The sequence below is a fragment of the Pongo pygmaeus genome, chromosome 13 (assembly GCF_028885625.2).
Source record: "Pongo pygmaeus isolate AG05252 chromosome 13, NHGRI_mPonPyg2-v2.0_pri, whole genome shotgun sequence".
NCBI classification, from domain to species: domain Eukaryota; kingdom Metazoa; phylum Chordata; class Mammalia; order Primates; family Hominidae; genus Pongo; species Pongo pygmaeus.
Window position 1 is genome coordinate 104850486 of NC_072386.2, and position 13277 is coordinate 104863762.

Sequence of the window (13277 nt, forward strand, 5' to 3'; positions counted from 1 at the left end):
AGACCAGCCTGGGCAACATGATGAGACCCCATCTCTACAAAAGTACAAAAAATTAGCCAGGTGTGGTGGCACGCACCTGTGGTCTTAGCTACTTGGGAGGCTGAGCTGGGAGGATCTCTTGAGCCTGGGAGGCAGAGGTTGCAGTGAGCCAAGATCCCGCCACTACACTCCAGCCTGGGTGACAGAGTGAGACGCCATTTCAGAACAAAAACAAAAACAAAAACAAAAAAAGAATAGAGTAAGTGAATGAAAAGTTGTGCATCCATTATACTTTTATTTATTTATTTATTTTTGAGACAGGGTCTCTTGCTCCATCATACAGGCTGGAGTGTAGTGGCAAAATCACAGCTTACTTCAGCTTTGAACTCCTGGGCTCAAGCAATCCTCCAGCCTCAGACTCCAGAGTAGTTAGGCTTGCAGGCACATGGCACCAGACCTGGCTAATTTTTTTTTTTTTTTTTCTTGAGACGGAGTCTCACTCTGTCACCCAGGCTGGAGTGCAGTGGCGCCATCTCGGCTCACTGCAAGCTCCACCTCCCAGGTTCACGCCATTCTCCCGCCTCAGCCTCCCAAGTAGCTGGGATTACAGGCGCCCACCACCACGCCCGGCTAATTTTGTTTTTGTATTTTTAGTAGAGATGGGGTTTCACCATGTTAGCCAGGATAGTCTCGATCTCCTGACCTCGTGATCCACCCACCTCAGCCTCCCAAAATGCTGGGATTACAGGCGTGAGCCACTGCGCCCGGCCACCCTGGCTAATTTTTAAATATTTTTGTGTAAAGATAGGGTCTCACTATGTTGCCCAGGCTAGTCTTGAACTCCAGGCCTCAGGTGATTCTCCCATCTTGGCCCCATTAAGCTTTTAACTACAAACTACACTGAAATATGAAAAAGTATTCAGAATGAAATGAATAAGAATGCAAAATTATAATCATACCATAAGAATACTTTCTGAGTAATCCCAGCACTTTGGGAGGCCGAGACGGGTGAATCACCTGAGGTCGGGAGTTCAAGACCAGCCTGGCCAACATGGAGAAACCCCATCTCTACTGAAAATAACAACAACAACAAAAATTACCTGGGCGTTGTGGAGGGCACCAGTAATCCCAGTGACTCAGGAGGCTGAGGCAGGAGAATCGCTTGAACCCAGGAGGCAGAGGTTGCAGTGAGCCGAGATCCAGCCATTGCCCTCCAGCCTGGGGGACAAGAGTGAAACTCTGTATCAAAAAAAAAAAAAAAAAGAATACTTTCTGAAAGTATTTATTCATACAAAAAGGACTTGACCCATGAGGTAGGAATGCAAATGGGCCATGGAATCACTCATTCCACAGTATATACCGAGTGCCCTTGAAGTGCTGGGCACTGCTCCAGGATTGGGGGCGTATTGGTGAAAGAGAAGCAAGCTGCCTGCTCAGATGGCAGAGAATGGGGGAAAACAGGGAGACAGTTTCCTGTTTGAGATGTTGGGAGATGGTTCGAGTAGTATATTTACTGGAAATAGACATTCGACTTGGATGTCCCTTTTCGGAAATGTGCCTGCGTCCAGGGCTGGGTCGGGGCCCCATTGAACTTTGGCTCTGACACAGCTGTTGCCACACTCAGTGGAACTGAATCCATGTTTGCCTTCACCCGGCGTCGCTCGCCCCAACTCTCCCCGCCACAACATGCCAGCCTGGGGACTCTCAAAGGTGGCTTCATCATGAGGTTTGTGGTTGGGTCCCACTGAAGTAAGTCTTGGCGCTCAGAGGGATAGGAATTGAATGAAGACATGAGATTACTGAGCGGGAGGCCTCTCTACGGAAATCTGTGGACTCACGCGTTTACTAATGTTGCTGCAGCCCCGCACCCACCTTGGCCTTGGGCAGCCATAGTCTAGGGCTTTTATAACCTCTCCATGTCAGGAACTCAAATTAGACCTGGGTTTGGAGGTGGTACTCTGAGCTGGGGGAAGGTTTTGTGCAAGGCATTTCCCAAGTGCTGGCAGGATTGTGTCACAGACACAAAGTAAACTTTTGCTGGGCTCCAAGTGACCGCCCACAGTTTATTATAAAGGTGACTGCACCCTGCAGCCACCGGCACTGCCTGGCTCTACGTGCCTCTTAGTCTCAGTATGGCGCTATCCTGGGTTCTTACAGTCCTGAGCCTCCTACCTCTGCTGGAAGCCCAGATCCCATTGTGTGCCAACCTGGTACCGGTGCCCATCACCAATGCCACCCTGGACCTGGTGAGTGCCTGGGCTAGCCCTGTCCTGAGCACATGGGCAGCTGCCTCCCTTCTCTGGGCTTCCCTTTCCCTGCTGGCTGTGGTCAGACCCCTGCTCCCGGCTCTGCCCTTTTCTCTTCTGGGTCCCCGGGGTGAAATTCTCACCAGCCCAGGGAACTCTGGAGGCACCCCCTGCCTCCACTCTGAAGCCTCACTGCAGAGTCCTTCACGGAAGATGGTTCTGTGCTGGGCCTGGAGGGGCTGCCTGGGGGACAATGACTGATCCTCAGGGTGAGCTCCCGCATGCGCACTGCCCACCAGGGGGCCTCATCTCCCCATTTGCAAAATCAGGGAGAGATCTGCCTGAGTCTCTTCCCAGCTGACAGTCAAAGATTCAGCATCAAGCCCCCATCACTACCTCCGACTTTCTCCCCAGATCACTGGCAAGTGGTTTTATATCGCATCGGCCTTTCGAAACGAGGAGTACAATAAGTCGGTTCAGGAGATCCAAGCAACCTTCTTTTACTTTACCCCCAACAAGACAGAGGACACGATATTTCTCAGAGAGTACCAGACCCGGTGAGAACCCCCATTCCAACGCACCCCCATCTCAGCTTCTGGCCAGAAGACCCTCTTCCTGGCTTTGGCCTTCCCATGGGTGGAACCAGGAGGGTTGGCTTTAATCTCCACCGGACTCTTGGCCCTGGACTGTGATGGGCGATTGGACACTTCTCAATAATCTTCCTGTTTTCCTTCCGCCTTCTGTTTTTTAGACAGGACCAGTGCTTCTATAACACCACTTACCTGAATGTCCAGCGGGAAAATGGGACCATCTCCAGATACGGTGAGGGCCAGCCCTCAGGCAGGAGGGTTCACTGTGGGAACAGGGCAGGCCAGCATAAGGTGGGGGCTGGATGTAGAGCCCTGGAGGCTTTGGGCACAGAGAAATAACCACTAACATTTTTGAGCTCTAATGACGTGCTCAGAAACAACTCTAATAGAACACTGCGAGAATTAGATGAGGAAACAGAAGAACAGAGACCTCAAATAGTTTCCCCGAAGTCACACAGCTTATACTTAGAACTAGAATTGGAACTCCAGGCTGGCTTCAGATCTGCCTCTCTCTCATGCCCTCTTTAAGACCCTTTGCAAACCAGTGGAAGAAGCCTGTATTTGGAGAGCTGGTGCCTTCAACTATGTCCCCCATCACCGCAGAGGTGGTACATAGCAGAGAGCTGATGGAGCTGAACTCACACCGTTTAGCAGCCCGAGCCTCCTCTCTGGGCCTCATTCTCCTCATCTGTAAAACGGGGAGAAAGGCCGTGACAGCCACAGTCTGTGTGAGGCTCCTGAGATCCCATGTACAGAAAGTGATTGGCGTGGAGCCGGGCACGTAGCAGGGGCCAGGCACACGGTGGCCCAAAGGAGCCCCGGGCCTTCACTCATGGGTTGTGTGGCCCTGGACACACCTAGGCCTCCTCACCTGTAAGACGGGCACCATTGTGCCATCCCATGTTCTCACCCAGAGGCTCTTTTTCTCTTCCAGAGGGAGGCCAAGAGCATTTTGCTCACCTGCTGATCCTCAGGGACCGCAAGACCTACATGCTCGCTTTCAACGTGAACGATGAGAAGAATTGGGGGCTGTCTGTCTATGGTAGGCATGCTTAGCATCCCCAAACTCATTCCCCACTCAGGCCTCACTCCCCCATTCACCCACCCCTGGGGCTGGGACCCCAGAACCCCAGCCCTCCCTGGCCCCCCTCCAGGGCCCCACCATGTCCCCAGTCAGTCTCCTCGCTCCCCCTGCAGCTGACAAGCCAGAGACAACCAAGGAGCAACTGGGAGAGTTCTACGAAGCTCTCGACTGCTTGCACATTCCCAAGTCAGAAGTCGTGTACACCGATCAGAAAAAGGTAAATGCAAGGGATTGGGCAGTGCCCACCTTGTCCATGGCCCAACTTGGGCAGCCCCAGAGGCCCAGAGGGGGAGAGCTGCCAGGCAAGGCTTCACAGCTAGGCAGATCTTCTGCTCTTAGGCACCTGCCTCACTGTAGGGACAGCTGAGCTCTACAGAGGCCCAGGGGTGGTGGATGAGAGCCCAGGAGGGAGAAGTCCCTGTGAAACCAGGGAGTACCTCAAAGCTAACAGGAGGGAACAGCGTGATCCAAGGGGTTGGTGGATTGGCAATTGGAGGGGACGCAATGTGGGGAGTTACCACCTACAGACGCCTCCCAAACCCCAGGCTTTCACCCCACCTCCACTCCCCGCTCATTTTTAATACCCATGCAGTGGGGAATTGATACCGTGGTTTTCAATGTCACCCACACTGCAGCACGGTCACAGTCACCATCCCAATTTTTGCTACAAATGAGAATTACTTTATAATGAGCTCCTTAACACTTTTCTTTAAACCTGTGTTTGGAAGACTTGCGTTGGTGTGGCCCTGTGCCCTAATACCTGTGAAATCACAGCGCCGATGAGCTGGTTCCAATATTTAAAACACATACATGCAGTACTTACATGACTATTCAAAGCAAAACAATCCCATCCTTTTGCCACCTGAGATGACCACCAGGGATGTGAACTACCTCCTGCCCCCATCCCCAGTCCCAGGATCCTGGGACAGGGCTTATGAACAAAACCACTGTAGTCAGCTCACCTGATCCACAGCCTGGCACCCCCACTGTCTGGCTAGGGAGCCTCGAATGGGTCCCAAGGCCACCCTGACCCTCAGTTACATCATCTGCATAGTAGTGGTGGTTGTGAGGAATTCAGGAGCTGCAGCATAAGGGCCCGGCGGGTCCTAAGTGCTCAGTAAATGCCAGTGGTTCTTAAGGGTCTGAGCTCCCATTTTAGAGGCAAGTAAGCTGAGGTTCAGAGACAGAAAATGATTTGCCCAAGATCACCCAGCTGGGAAGTGACAGTGCCAGGGTTGGAGCCCTGGTTGAGCTGGTTCCACAGGCCAGAGCTCATTCTGCCCTCTCCCCGGAAGACCTCCCACCCTTTCCCCATCCCTCTGCTCCCCCCTCACCCCAACTCCTCGCTGCCTTCTAGGATAAGTGTGAACCACTGGAGAAGCAGCACGAGAAGGAGAGGAAACAGGAGGAGGGGGAATCCTAGGAGGACATAGCCTTGGATCAGGACAGAGACTTGGGGGCCATCCTGCCCCTCCAACCCGACATGTGTACCTCAGCTTTTTCCCTCACTTGCATCAATAAAGCTTCTGTGATTGGAACAGCTAGGTTGTTAGTCATTTGTTCATTCATTCATTCTGAAGCCTGCCCCGAGTTCAACCCTGGCTGGGCACTGGATAAGACACTGTCCCTGGTGGGAAGAGCCCCACACATGCCAGGATGGATGATGACAGGCACCGAGTGCTGTGGGAGCCCAGCACTGTGGGAAGACGCTTTCTTCTGCAGGGTGGAAATCTGGGAAGGCTTCCTGGAAGGGGCATCTGAACCAATCTAGAAAGATGAGGAGCATAATGCAACCTGCTGTTCCTGTGTACAATGTGTGATCATCAAATCAGGGTCATTTCCACCACCTCAAACATTTACCATTTCTTTGTGTTGGGAACATTATCACACAGTGCCCCATAAATATGTACATTATGTGTCCATTTAAAATAACACAAGCAAACAAATGTGAATTTCTAAACTGAGACTACTGTAAGGCCTGTCTCCTAACAGCAAGATTGTAATAAAACTTCAACTAGTTATAAAAAAAAAAATCCTTTTCTGTTTCTGCTGCAAGCAAGGAAATGAGAGGATGCATTTGAGTAACCTTGAGGCAGAAGACCCTGAACAGCAGTGGAGGTTTGATATTGTTTGGCTCTGTGTCCCCACCCGAATCTCACATGGAATTTTCAGCCCCATGTGTTGGAGGTGGGTCCTGGTGGGAGGTGATTTTATCATGGGGGTGGTTTCTAATGGTTTAGCACCATCCCCAGAGTGCTGTTTCTCACAAGATCTCATTGTTTAAAAGTGTGTAGCACCTCCCCCTTCGCTCTCTCTCTCCTGCTTTCTTGTGAAGGAGAGACTTGCTTCCTCTTTGCCTTCCACCATGATTGTAAGTTTCCTGAGGCCTCCCAGCCATGCTTCCTCTGAAGCCTGCAGAACTGTGAGTCAATTAAATCTTTTTTCATAAACAACCCAGTCTCAGGTATTTCTTTATAGCAATGTGAGAACAGACTAATACAAGGTGGATGGGGTGGGGAGAGTTCAGGCATGTGGTGCCAATCACAAGGACCTTATTCCAGTATTACCACGGCCATCGGGGGAGGCACGTTGAAGGGAGCAGGCTGGAGGCAGGAAGGCCCGAGTGAAGGCTGCTCTGGGCATCCAGGCAAGAGACGGTTGCCTGGGCCAGGGCAGGGCAGGGCAGGGAAGGGCTGGGGTGATGCAGAGGGCTTGGGGCCCAGGCCAGAAGGGCTGGGTGTCTCCATGGACGTGTTCTCAGGGTGCTCATCTGGGAGACCCAGAAGGAGGAGACAACACGTAAGGGTGAGGCTGGTCCCTGGAAATCAGCTGACATCTTGCAAATGTGGAGCCCTGAGGTGGAGCCAAGCCCGAGGCACAGCCCACTCAGCGGCACATGCCAGGAAGGGCCAGCCTCACCCCAACCTGGGTGCTCGTGATTGACAGCCTCTTGTTACATGAGGGAAGCAGCACCCCTTCCGTGGCAGAAAAGTTGGGCCTGAATTGTTTGAGCAATTCCACGTGTGCAGCTGCGTACACCATCCATGAGCCCGAGGCCCTGATGTCCTGGGGTCTAGTCCTGTGTCCACAGGCACCACTCCCCTTTGTACCTCCTGTTCCAACAGCCAAGCTCCACAGGGCCAAGACTACAGCATCCTTTGCTCAGCACCCAAACCACTGCTGTGCCCACAGCACGGAGGCTGGGGACACCGAGCTGATGTCCTCAGAAGGCAAGCGGACAGGACAGCCTCTGGGGTCCCACAATGTCCTGGAACTGAAGGCTCAGAACCTACAAGAAGTTTTTCCATTTCAGTGTTACTTTCAGTGAGACACCATTTTCAACCCTACTCAGGAGGATCCGCTGAAAAATGAAACAGAAATGAGTCACGATGGGCAGAGCAGGGAGAAAAGAAGTGGGGAACATGGAAGAAAAAGCCACGTGAAGAAGAAACTAGAGGTCAAGAGAAAAAGACTCATGGAGGTAGAGGAAGCAAACACACATAACAAAGAATGTGGACTTTGGGTCAGACCAATGTGAGTTTAAACCCAGGCTCTCTCCCAAACCAGTTTGGGTAGATGGCCCAGTGGAACCCTACTCTCCTCATCAGTAAAAGGGGGGCATAGTGAGGGTCTTGAGGGCTAGCGCCTGGACTATGGGAAGCAGGACATGCCCAGTGCTTAGCACAGGGATCAGGGTCTAGCAGGTGCTCCCTAAATGGCAGCTGCTGTTTGCTACTGAAAGTACTGGAAGGCTGGGCGCCGTAGCTCATGCCTGTAATCCCGGCAATTTGGGAGGCTGAGGCTGGGAGTTCCAGATCAGCCCGACCAACATGGAGAAACCCTGTCTAAAATACAAAATTAGCTGGACATGGTGGCGCATGCCTGTAATCCCAGCTACTCGGGAGGCTGAGGCAAGACAATCACTTGAACCCGGGAGACAGAGGTTGAGGTGAGCCGAGATTCCACCACTGTACTCCAGCCTGGGCAACCAGAGCGAAACTCCGTCTCAAAAAAAAAAAAAAAAAAGAAAAGAAAAACAAAAGAAAGGAGCACTGGAAAGAGTCCAGGTGCATGCTCTTGTAGACAGCAACTTGCTGTGTGCCTCATTTACATCTCTGGCCTCAGTCAAAAGGGACTTGGCTAGGCAGCCCCACCTCAAAGCCCTCCGCTGTTGAAAGATTTATGGTTCTGAGATGGGAAAAGGGGGAAAACTGGAGAAACAGAAGCCACCAGAGGGAGGCAGGCAGAGCACTCAACAGGTCCCCCGGGAAAGGGCTTGGCTGGGCATCAAATCTACCACCCCATAAACTTGACTTTGAAGGCAAAAGTTAATGACATACAGCAGAGACACGGATAGCTTTGGGTATTTTTTTTGTTTTCTTTTCTTTTTTTAAGATCAATATTCATTCTTCATTTGCCTTCGTAACGAAAATAGATTTTTAAATGCCTCAAATATACAAACATCATTGATGCACACACATTCCAGAAATACAGAGGTATGCGCTGCCACGGGGTAGGGGTGCGGGAGGCGGCCTGGCCTCATGGCCACAGACCGTGCCCCAGCCCGGGCCTGGCAGGTAGCTGGCCACTGATAAATGCCACTGGGATCCTAGGAGAAGCTGGGGACCATGCGTGAGGTACTGAAGGGGACCGTGGTGGATGGCATCCTGGGCACTTTGTAGCTTGTCTGAGGGAAAGGCCTCTGCTACCATAGAGAAGCTGGACACATGTCACCCTGGGGCCCTGACATCCTAAAATGCCCCACTGACTGCCAGTCACTAGGAGAAAGGTCTCCGGCTGTGCCCTTCCCAGTGATGCTTGCCCCAGAGTGACTGGTCACAGGTCAGGGACAGGTTTGCTCCAGAAACCGCAGGCCTTTCCTTTCTTGTCTGGCCCCCTAAGGAGGACCCAAGATCAGGAAAATTCCCCAGTTTAAAAAAATATCTGTTCATCTGTATATAAAATACCTATTATTAACTGGAGTTGGACACATGCGGGACCAGGAGAGACTGCCCGAGGTTCTGCCTGGACCGAAGGAGGCCTCGCTCACAGCACCTCTGTGAGGGGACTGGTGCTCCTGGAAAGTCACTTCTCTTGGTGACCGAGCTGACACCCCCTCCACTTGGAAAGCACAGGGACTGAGCAGGCAGGGCCTGTGCTGGAGGGAGACCCTCCTGGTGAGGAACTATGCAGGCCTTCTGGGCCTCAGCAGCTCCAGCCCACTCCTGGCTTGGCAGGCCACCTGCCCACCCCCCCCACCCCCCCAATCTGTCTCTGGGCCCCCAGTGAAGTCAGAAGAGGCAGGAGCCCCGCAGGCTGTGAGCCTGGCGCAGGTCAGCCGACAGCGAGCTTCTCATCTGCCTGGTGGTGGAGCGGACGCTCTCGGCAGCCTGCACGGCCCGGCTCAGGGACTTGTTGAGCTCCTCTAGGTCGCCCAGGTCGAGCTGGATGGAGTGCCGGTGTCTCCGGGCTGGTGGGGGAGAGGCTGTGGGTGGCCACTCGGCGGCTGGTTGGGCTGAGGTAGGTCCTGCGGGCGCATAGTACCTGAGGAGAGAAGTGAGTGGGCTCGTTACACATGGGGAGGGCTGAGGACAAGCCGAGGAGCACCGTGTGTAGGGTCAACCCCCTTCTAAATGCCAGCTGGGCCACTGGCTCCTATTCTCTGGGTCTCAGTTTCTCTCCCTCTAAAATGGGAATAATAGGCACACATCCAGGGATTTCTTAGCAAGATGAAGGAAGATAAGAGCATGAGTGCCTGACCCAGAACAGGTGTTAAAGGACAGGATGTTCAATCTACCTGTTCATCTGATTTACTGCCCATCTAGTACATGCCAGCCAGTGTGCCAGGCTCTGAGGTTACAGTGGGACAAGAAAACATGGACCCTGCTACCTCCTTGGAGCCGGATCTTGGGAAGGCCAGGATCACCCTAGGCTTGATAGCAAAACCCCCTCATTGAAGAATATCTGGGGGTTCCATTTGCCAAGGATGGGGTGCTGGAGATAGGCAATAATTAATAATAATAGGGATTCTGCAGGAGTGGGAGGGTTTGGCCCCACGTCCTGGGAAGTGGGTAGAAGGGCATCCTTCCTAGCCCACTCCTACATGAACGTGAGGTGTTGTTTTAAAGTGCTGCAGGAATGGGCTAACAAGCCCATTGAGATAAAGTACGGATTTCCCTAAGAGGTGACAATGGCATCCATCAGGGCCACGAAGTTTAGGGTTCAAGGAAACCAGCAGTGGGCAAGAGGGGGTGTGGCCTCAGCACTGTTGAATAAAGGGTGTGTGTGGTGGAGGAGGGAGATAAAGAAGCATGGACCTAAATCAGGAATAAGTTTAGGAGGACGCAGCAGAGTCATTCATTGGCATCTTACTCGGCACACTGTAAACTCTGGCTTTATTCCTGAGCCCCCACTGTCTAACTTGCATTATTATACAGTGTGTAGAAACAGATGATCCAAACAGACATTTCTCCAAAGGAGATATTCAAACGGACAATATGTACAGGAAAAGATGCACATCCTTAGCTATCAGGAAATGCAAAGTGAAACCCACTGCACACCCCCTAACATCAAAAAGGACAGATAGCAACAAGTGTTGACAAGGATGTGGAGAAACTGGAACCCTCAGCACTGCTGGTGGGAATGTAAACGGTGGAGCCACTGTGGAAAACAGTCTGACAGTTCCTCCAACAGTTAAACCCAGTGCCTAGCCCAGGGCTGGCATCCTCATCTTTGGTACCCATGTACCAGCTGGTGCCTTTATCTTTATTTTACAGATGAGCAAAGCGGAGCTCAGAGAAGCTAAGTGATTCAGGAGGCAGTAGAATGCGCTGGCCTTAGCAGCTCAGGCCCTGGAGCCCTGCCTCAAATCCCAGTCATTCTGCTGGGCTAGCCATGGGACGCTGGACAAGCTAAGTCACTTTGCAAGGCCTCTGTTTTCCCACCTAAAATGACCACAGTTAGCAACCTCTCAGCTTAGAGCTGATGGAAAATTCAGGCAAAAAGCTGGCACTGCCTGGCTCCGGTAAGTGCTCCATAAACGTGAGCTCCTAAGACCCAGAGTCAGACAGCTGGAAGGGGCAGCCATGGGTTCACACCTGGGCCCGACTCTCCCCACATATCTAACGTGTGCTAATTGGCAAGCAGCAGATGCTGATAAAATAATCTGAACTGTATGAACGGGCTTCTTGGATCCCATAAACAGCAGCCTGCACTCCCTCCTCTAGGGACTGTCTGGTGTAAGTAACTACAGAGGCTCCTCAAATTACGATGGGGTTATGCCCCTATAAACCCGCTGTAAAGTCGAAAAATCATAAATCGAACCATTGCAAAAGTAGGGACTATCTGGGCTGGGTTTTCATACACCCCCACCTTCTGTTAATTTGATGACCAACTTGGCCTGAAAGTTACCCAAAACTCTCCCTAGGGCCAACACTGAAAAAGTCCCTCCGGGCTGGAAAGTCTCGGCTGCAGGGGCTATGGGGCAGCTGCCCAGCAGAGGGCAGCACAGGCACACTCCGCTTTCCAAACTACGCTGGTCTCAACCACTGGGCCCGTTCAGTCCTGCTGACCAGCAGCTGGAGAAACTTCAGGGTGTCACCAGCGCAAATTCTAGCAGCATTAGAAGCACCATCATTATTGGCCAACTTCTATGTACTATGGGCTTTCCATGCATTAATTCATTCAATCCTCACCACAACCCATTTCACAGAGAAGGAAACTGAGGCACAGGTATAACTCGCCCATCGTGACTTGGAAACAGCAACCTGGTGAGTTCTGCCCACAGGCCTGAGCCTGGAAGAATATAAAATGGGGCCTCAGGAGAAGTAAAGACTCCATGGCTACCGTGGGGTCACCAAATTCTGGGCAAAACATTTTCCGATCAATGAGTTGGAACACTGGCAGGTGCTTTCCCCCATGTCTGCTGGAGGTCTGAGCATGCAGCATTGGTTCTCATCTCTGCTGGAGCGGAAGACTCCTTAACAACTTGCTCAGACTCAGCTGAGAGGGCAGCAAGAAAGCAAATTTACAGACCGGGCACGGTGGCTCACACCTTGCAATGCCAGTGCTTTGGGAGGCCAAGGCAGGCAGATCACCTGAGGCCAGGAGGTCAAGACCAGCCTGGCCAACATGGCAAAACCCGTCTCTACCAAAAATACCAAAAAAATTAGCCAGGTGTGGTGGCACACTCCTGTATTCCCAGCTACTTGAGAGGAGGAGGCATGAGAATAGCTTGAATCTCGGAGATGGGGGTTGCAGTGAGCTGAGATGGCGCCACTGCACTCCAGCCTGGGCGACAAAGCCAGACCCTGTCTCAGAAAATACATATACATAAAAAAATTTTTAAAGCACATTTATAGGCCTGGTCCCCGAATAGAGGACCAGGGCTGGATGGCGCCTTGGGCCCCTGCTCCACCAAGCACCAGCCCTCACAGTGACGCAGGCCCTCACTGCCCACACACCCAGGCTTCTGGCAACACAGCCACTGAAGACATCCAGTCCCAATCGATTCATTTCACAGCAGGGGAAGCAGGCAGAGAAGTAGCTGCTGACAGCTGAGACAAGAAGACAGGTTTCCTACCTCTGGGGACTGGGCTTTTGTCCCTGCACAATCCTATCATGCTGAACCCACTTTTACTCCTTTTTCTTCCTACTAGTGACAACACTGAACAATAGCAACATTCTCTGTGATGGCGAAGCTACTATTTGCTCAGCAATGAGCACGTGACCACACAGCACCACAAACTCCACACATTTCTCATTTGGTTACTGCCACATGCCACACTTAATCCTCATGCACAGGATTAAGTATGTGGTTGAGACTCTTCCCCCATTTAACAGACAGGGAAGTTGAGGCTCTGAGAGGAAGCTAGTTTGCCAAGGCCACAGTGCTACTAGGGGGCAGATGGGACTCCACTCTAGCTCTGGCCAACTCCAAACCTAAGCCACTTCTGTCTCGGCTGCCCTGCCTCTCCTGGCTTGACCGATGTTACGTCCAGAATCTGTGCAAAAAGTCCTACAATATACCCAACCAGGACTCCTCAAAGATGTCCAGGTCATCAAAAACAAGGAAGGTCTGAGGAACTGTCACAGCCGAGGGGAGCCTAAGGAGGCATGACAATCGCACACCACGTGGGATCGTGGATGGGATCCTGGAATAGAGAAAGGACTTTGGAGGAAAACGGCCTGAAGAAACTATGAACTTCAGTTACCAACAATGTATGGATATTGCTTCACTAACGTAGCCAATGTGCCAGATTAATGTAAGATATTAATAATAGGGGAAACTGTGTGTGCAGGAGTGAGGAGGACTGTGGGAATCTCTCTGGACTATCTGCTCAATTTCCCTATAAATCTAAAACTGTCCTAAAAAATAAA

The 13277-nt window shown here is 51.9% G+C and overlaps 2 protein-coding genes across 11 annotated transcripts in view; one reads left to right on the top strand and one right to left on the bottom strand.

Annotated features, from left to right (window-relative positions):
* The first annotated feature begins 2037 nt into the window (after positions 1-2037).
* On the top strand, positions 2038-5441 carry ORM1 (orosomucoid 1). The gene is made up of 6 exons (XM_054500710.1): positions 2038-2225; positions 2640-2782; positions 2977-3047; positions 3750-3857; positions 4013-4116; positions 5257-5441. Exons 1-6 carry the CDS (start codon positions 2112-2114, stop codon positions 5320-5322), a joined length of 606 nt encoding a protein of 201 aa, XP_054356685.1. The 5' UTR covers positions 2038-2111; the 3' UTR covers positions 5323-5441.
* Positions 5442-8253: 2812 nt separating this feature from the next.
* Positions 8254-13277, bottom strand: part of AKNA (AT-hook transcription factor) — a 63034-nt gene continuing 58010 nt past the window's right edge. For all 10 annotated transcript variants that reach the window (XM_054500713.2, XM_054500712.2, XM_063649844.1 and 7 more), the window contains one exon: positions 8254-9443. In XM_054500713.2, the coding sequence (XP_054356688.1) occupies positions 9191-9443 (253 nt within the window). In that variant the 3' untranslated portion in view covers positions 8254-9190. The remainder of the gene's footprint in view (positions 9444-13277) is intronic.

Coding starts and splice junctions, on each gene's coding strand:
- ORM1 (XM_054500710.1), top strand. CDS start 2,112: ATGGCGCTATCCTGGGTTCTTACAGTCCTGAGCCTCCTACCTCTGCTG. Junction 2,226..2,639: donor CCAATGCCACCCTGGACCTG/GTGAGTGCCTGG, acceptor CTTTCTCCCCAG/ATCACTGGCAAGTGGTTTTA. Junction 3,858..4,012: donor TTGGGGGCTGTCTGTCTATG/GTAGGCATGCTT, acceptor CTCCCCCTGCAG/CTGACAAGCCAGAGACAACC.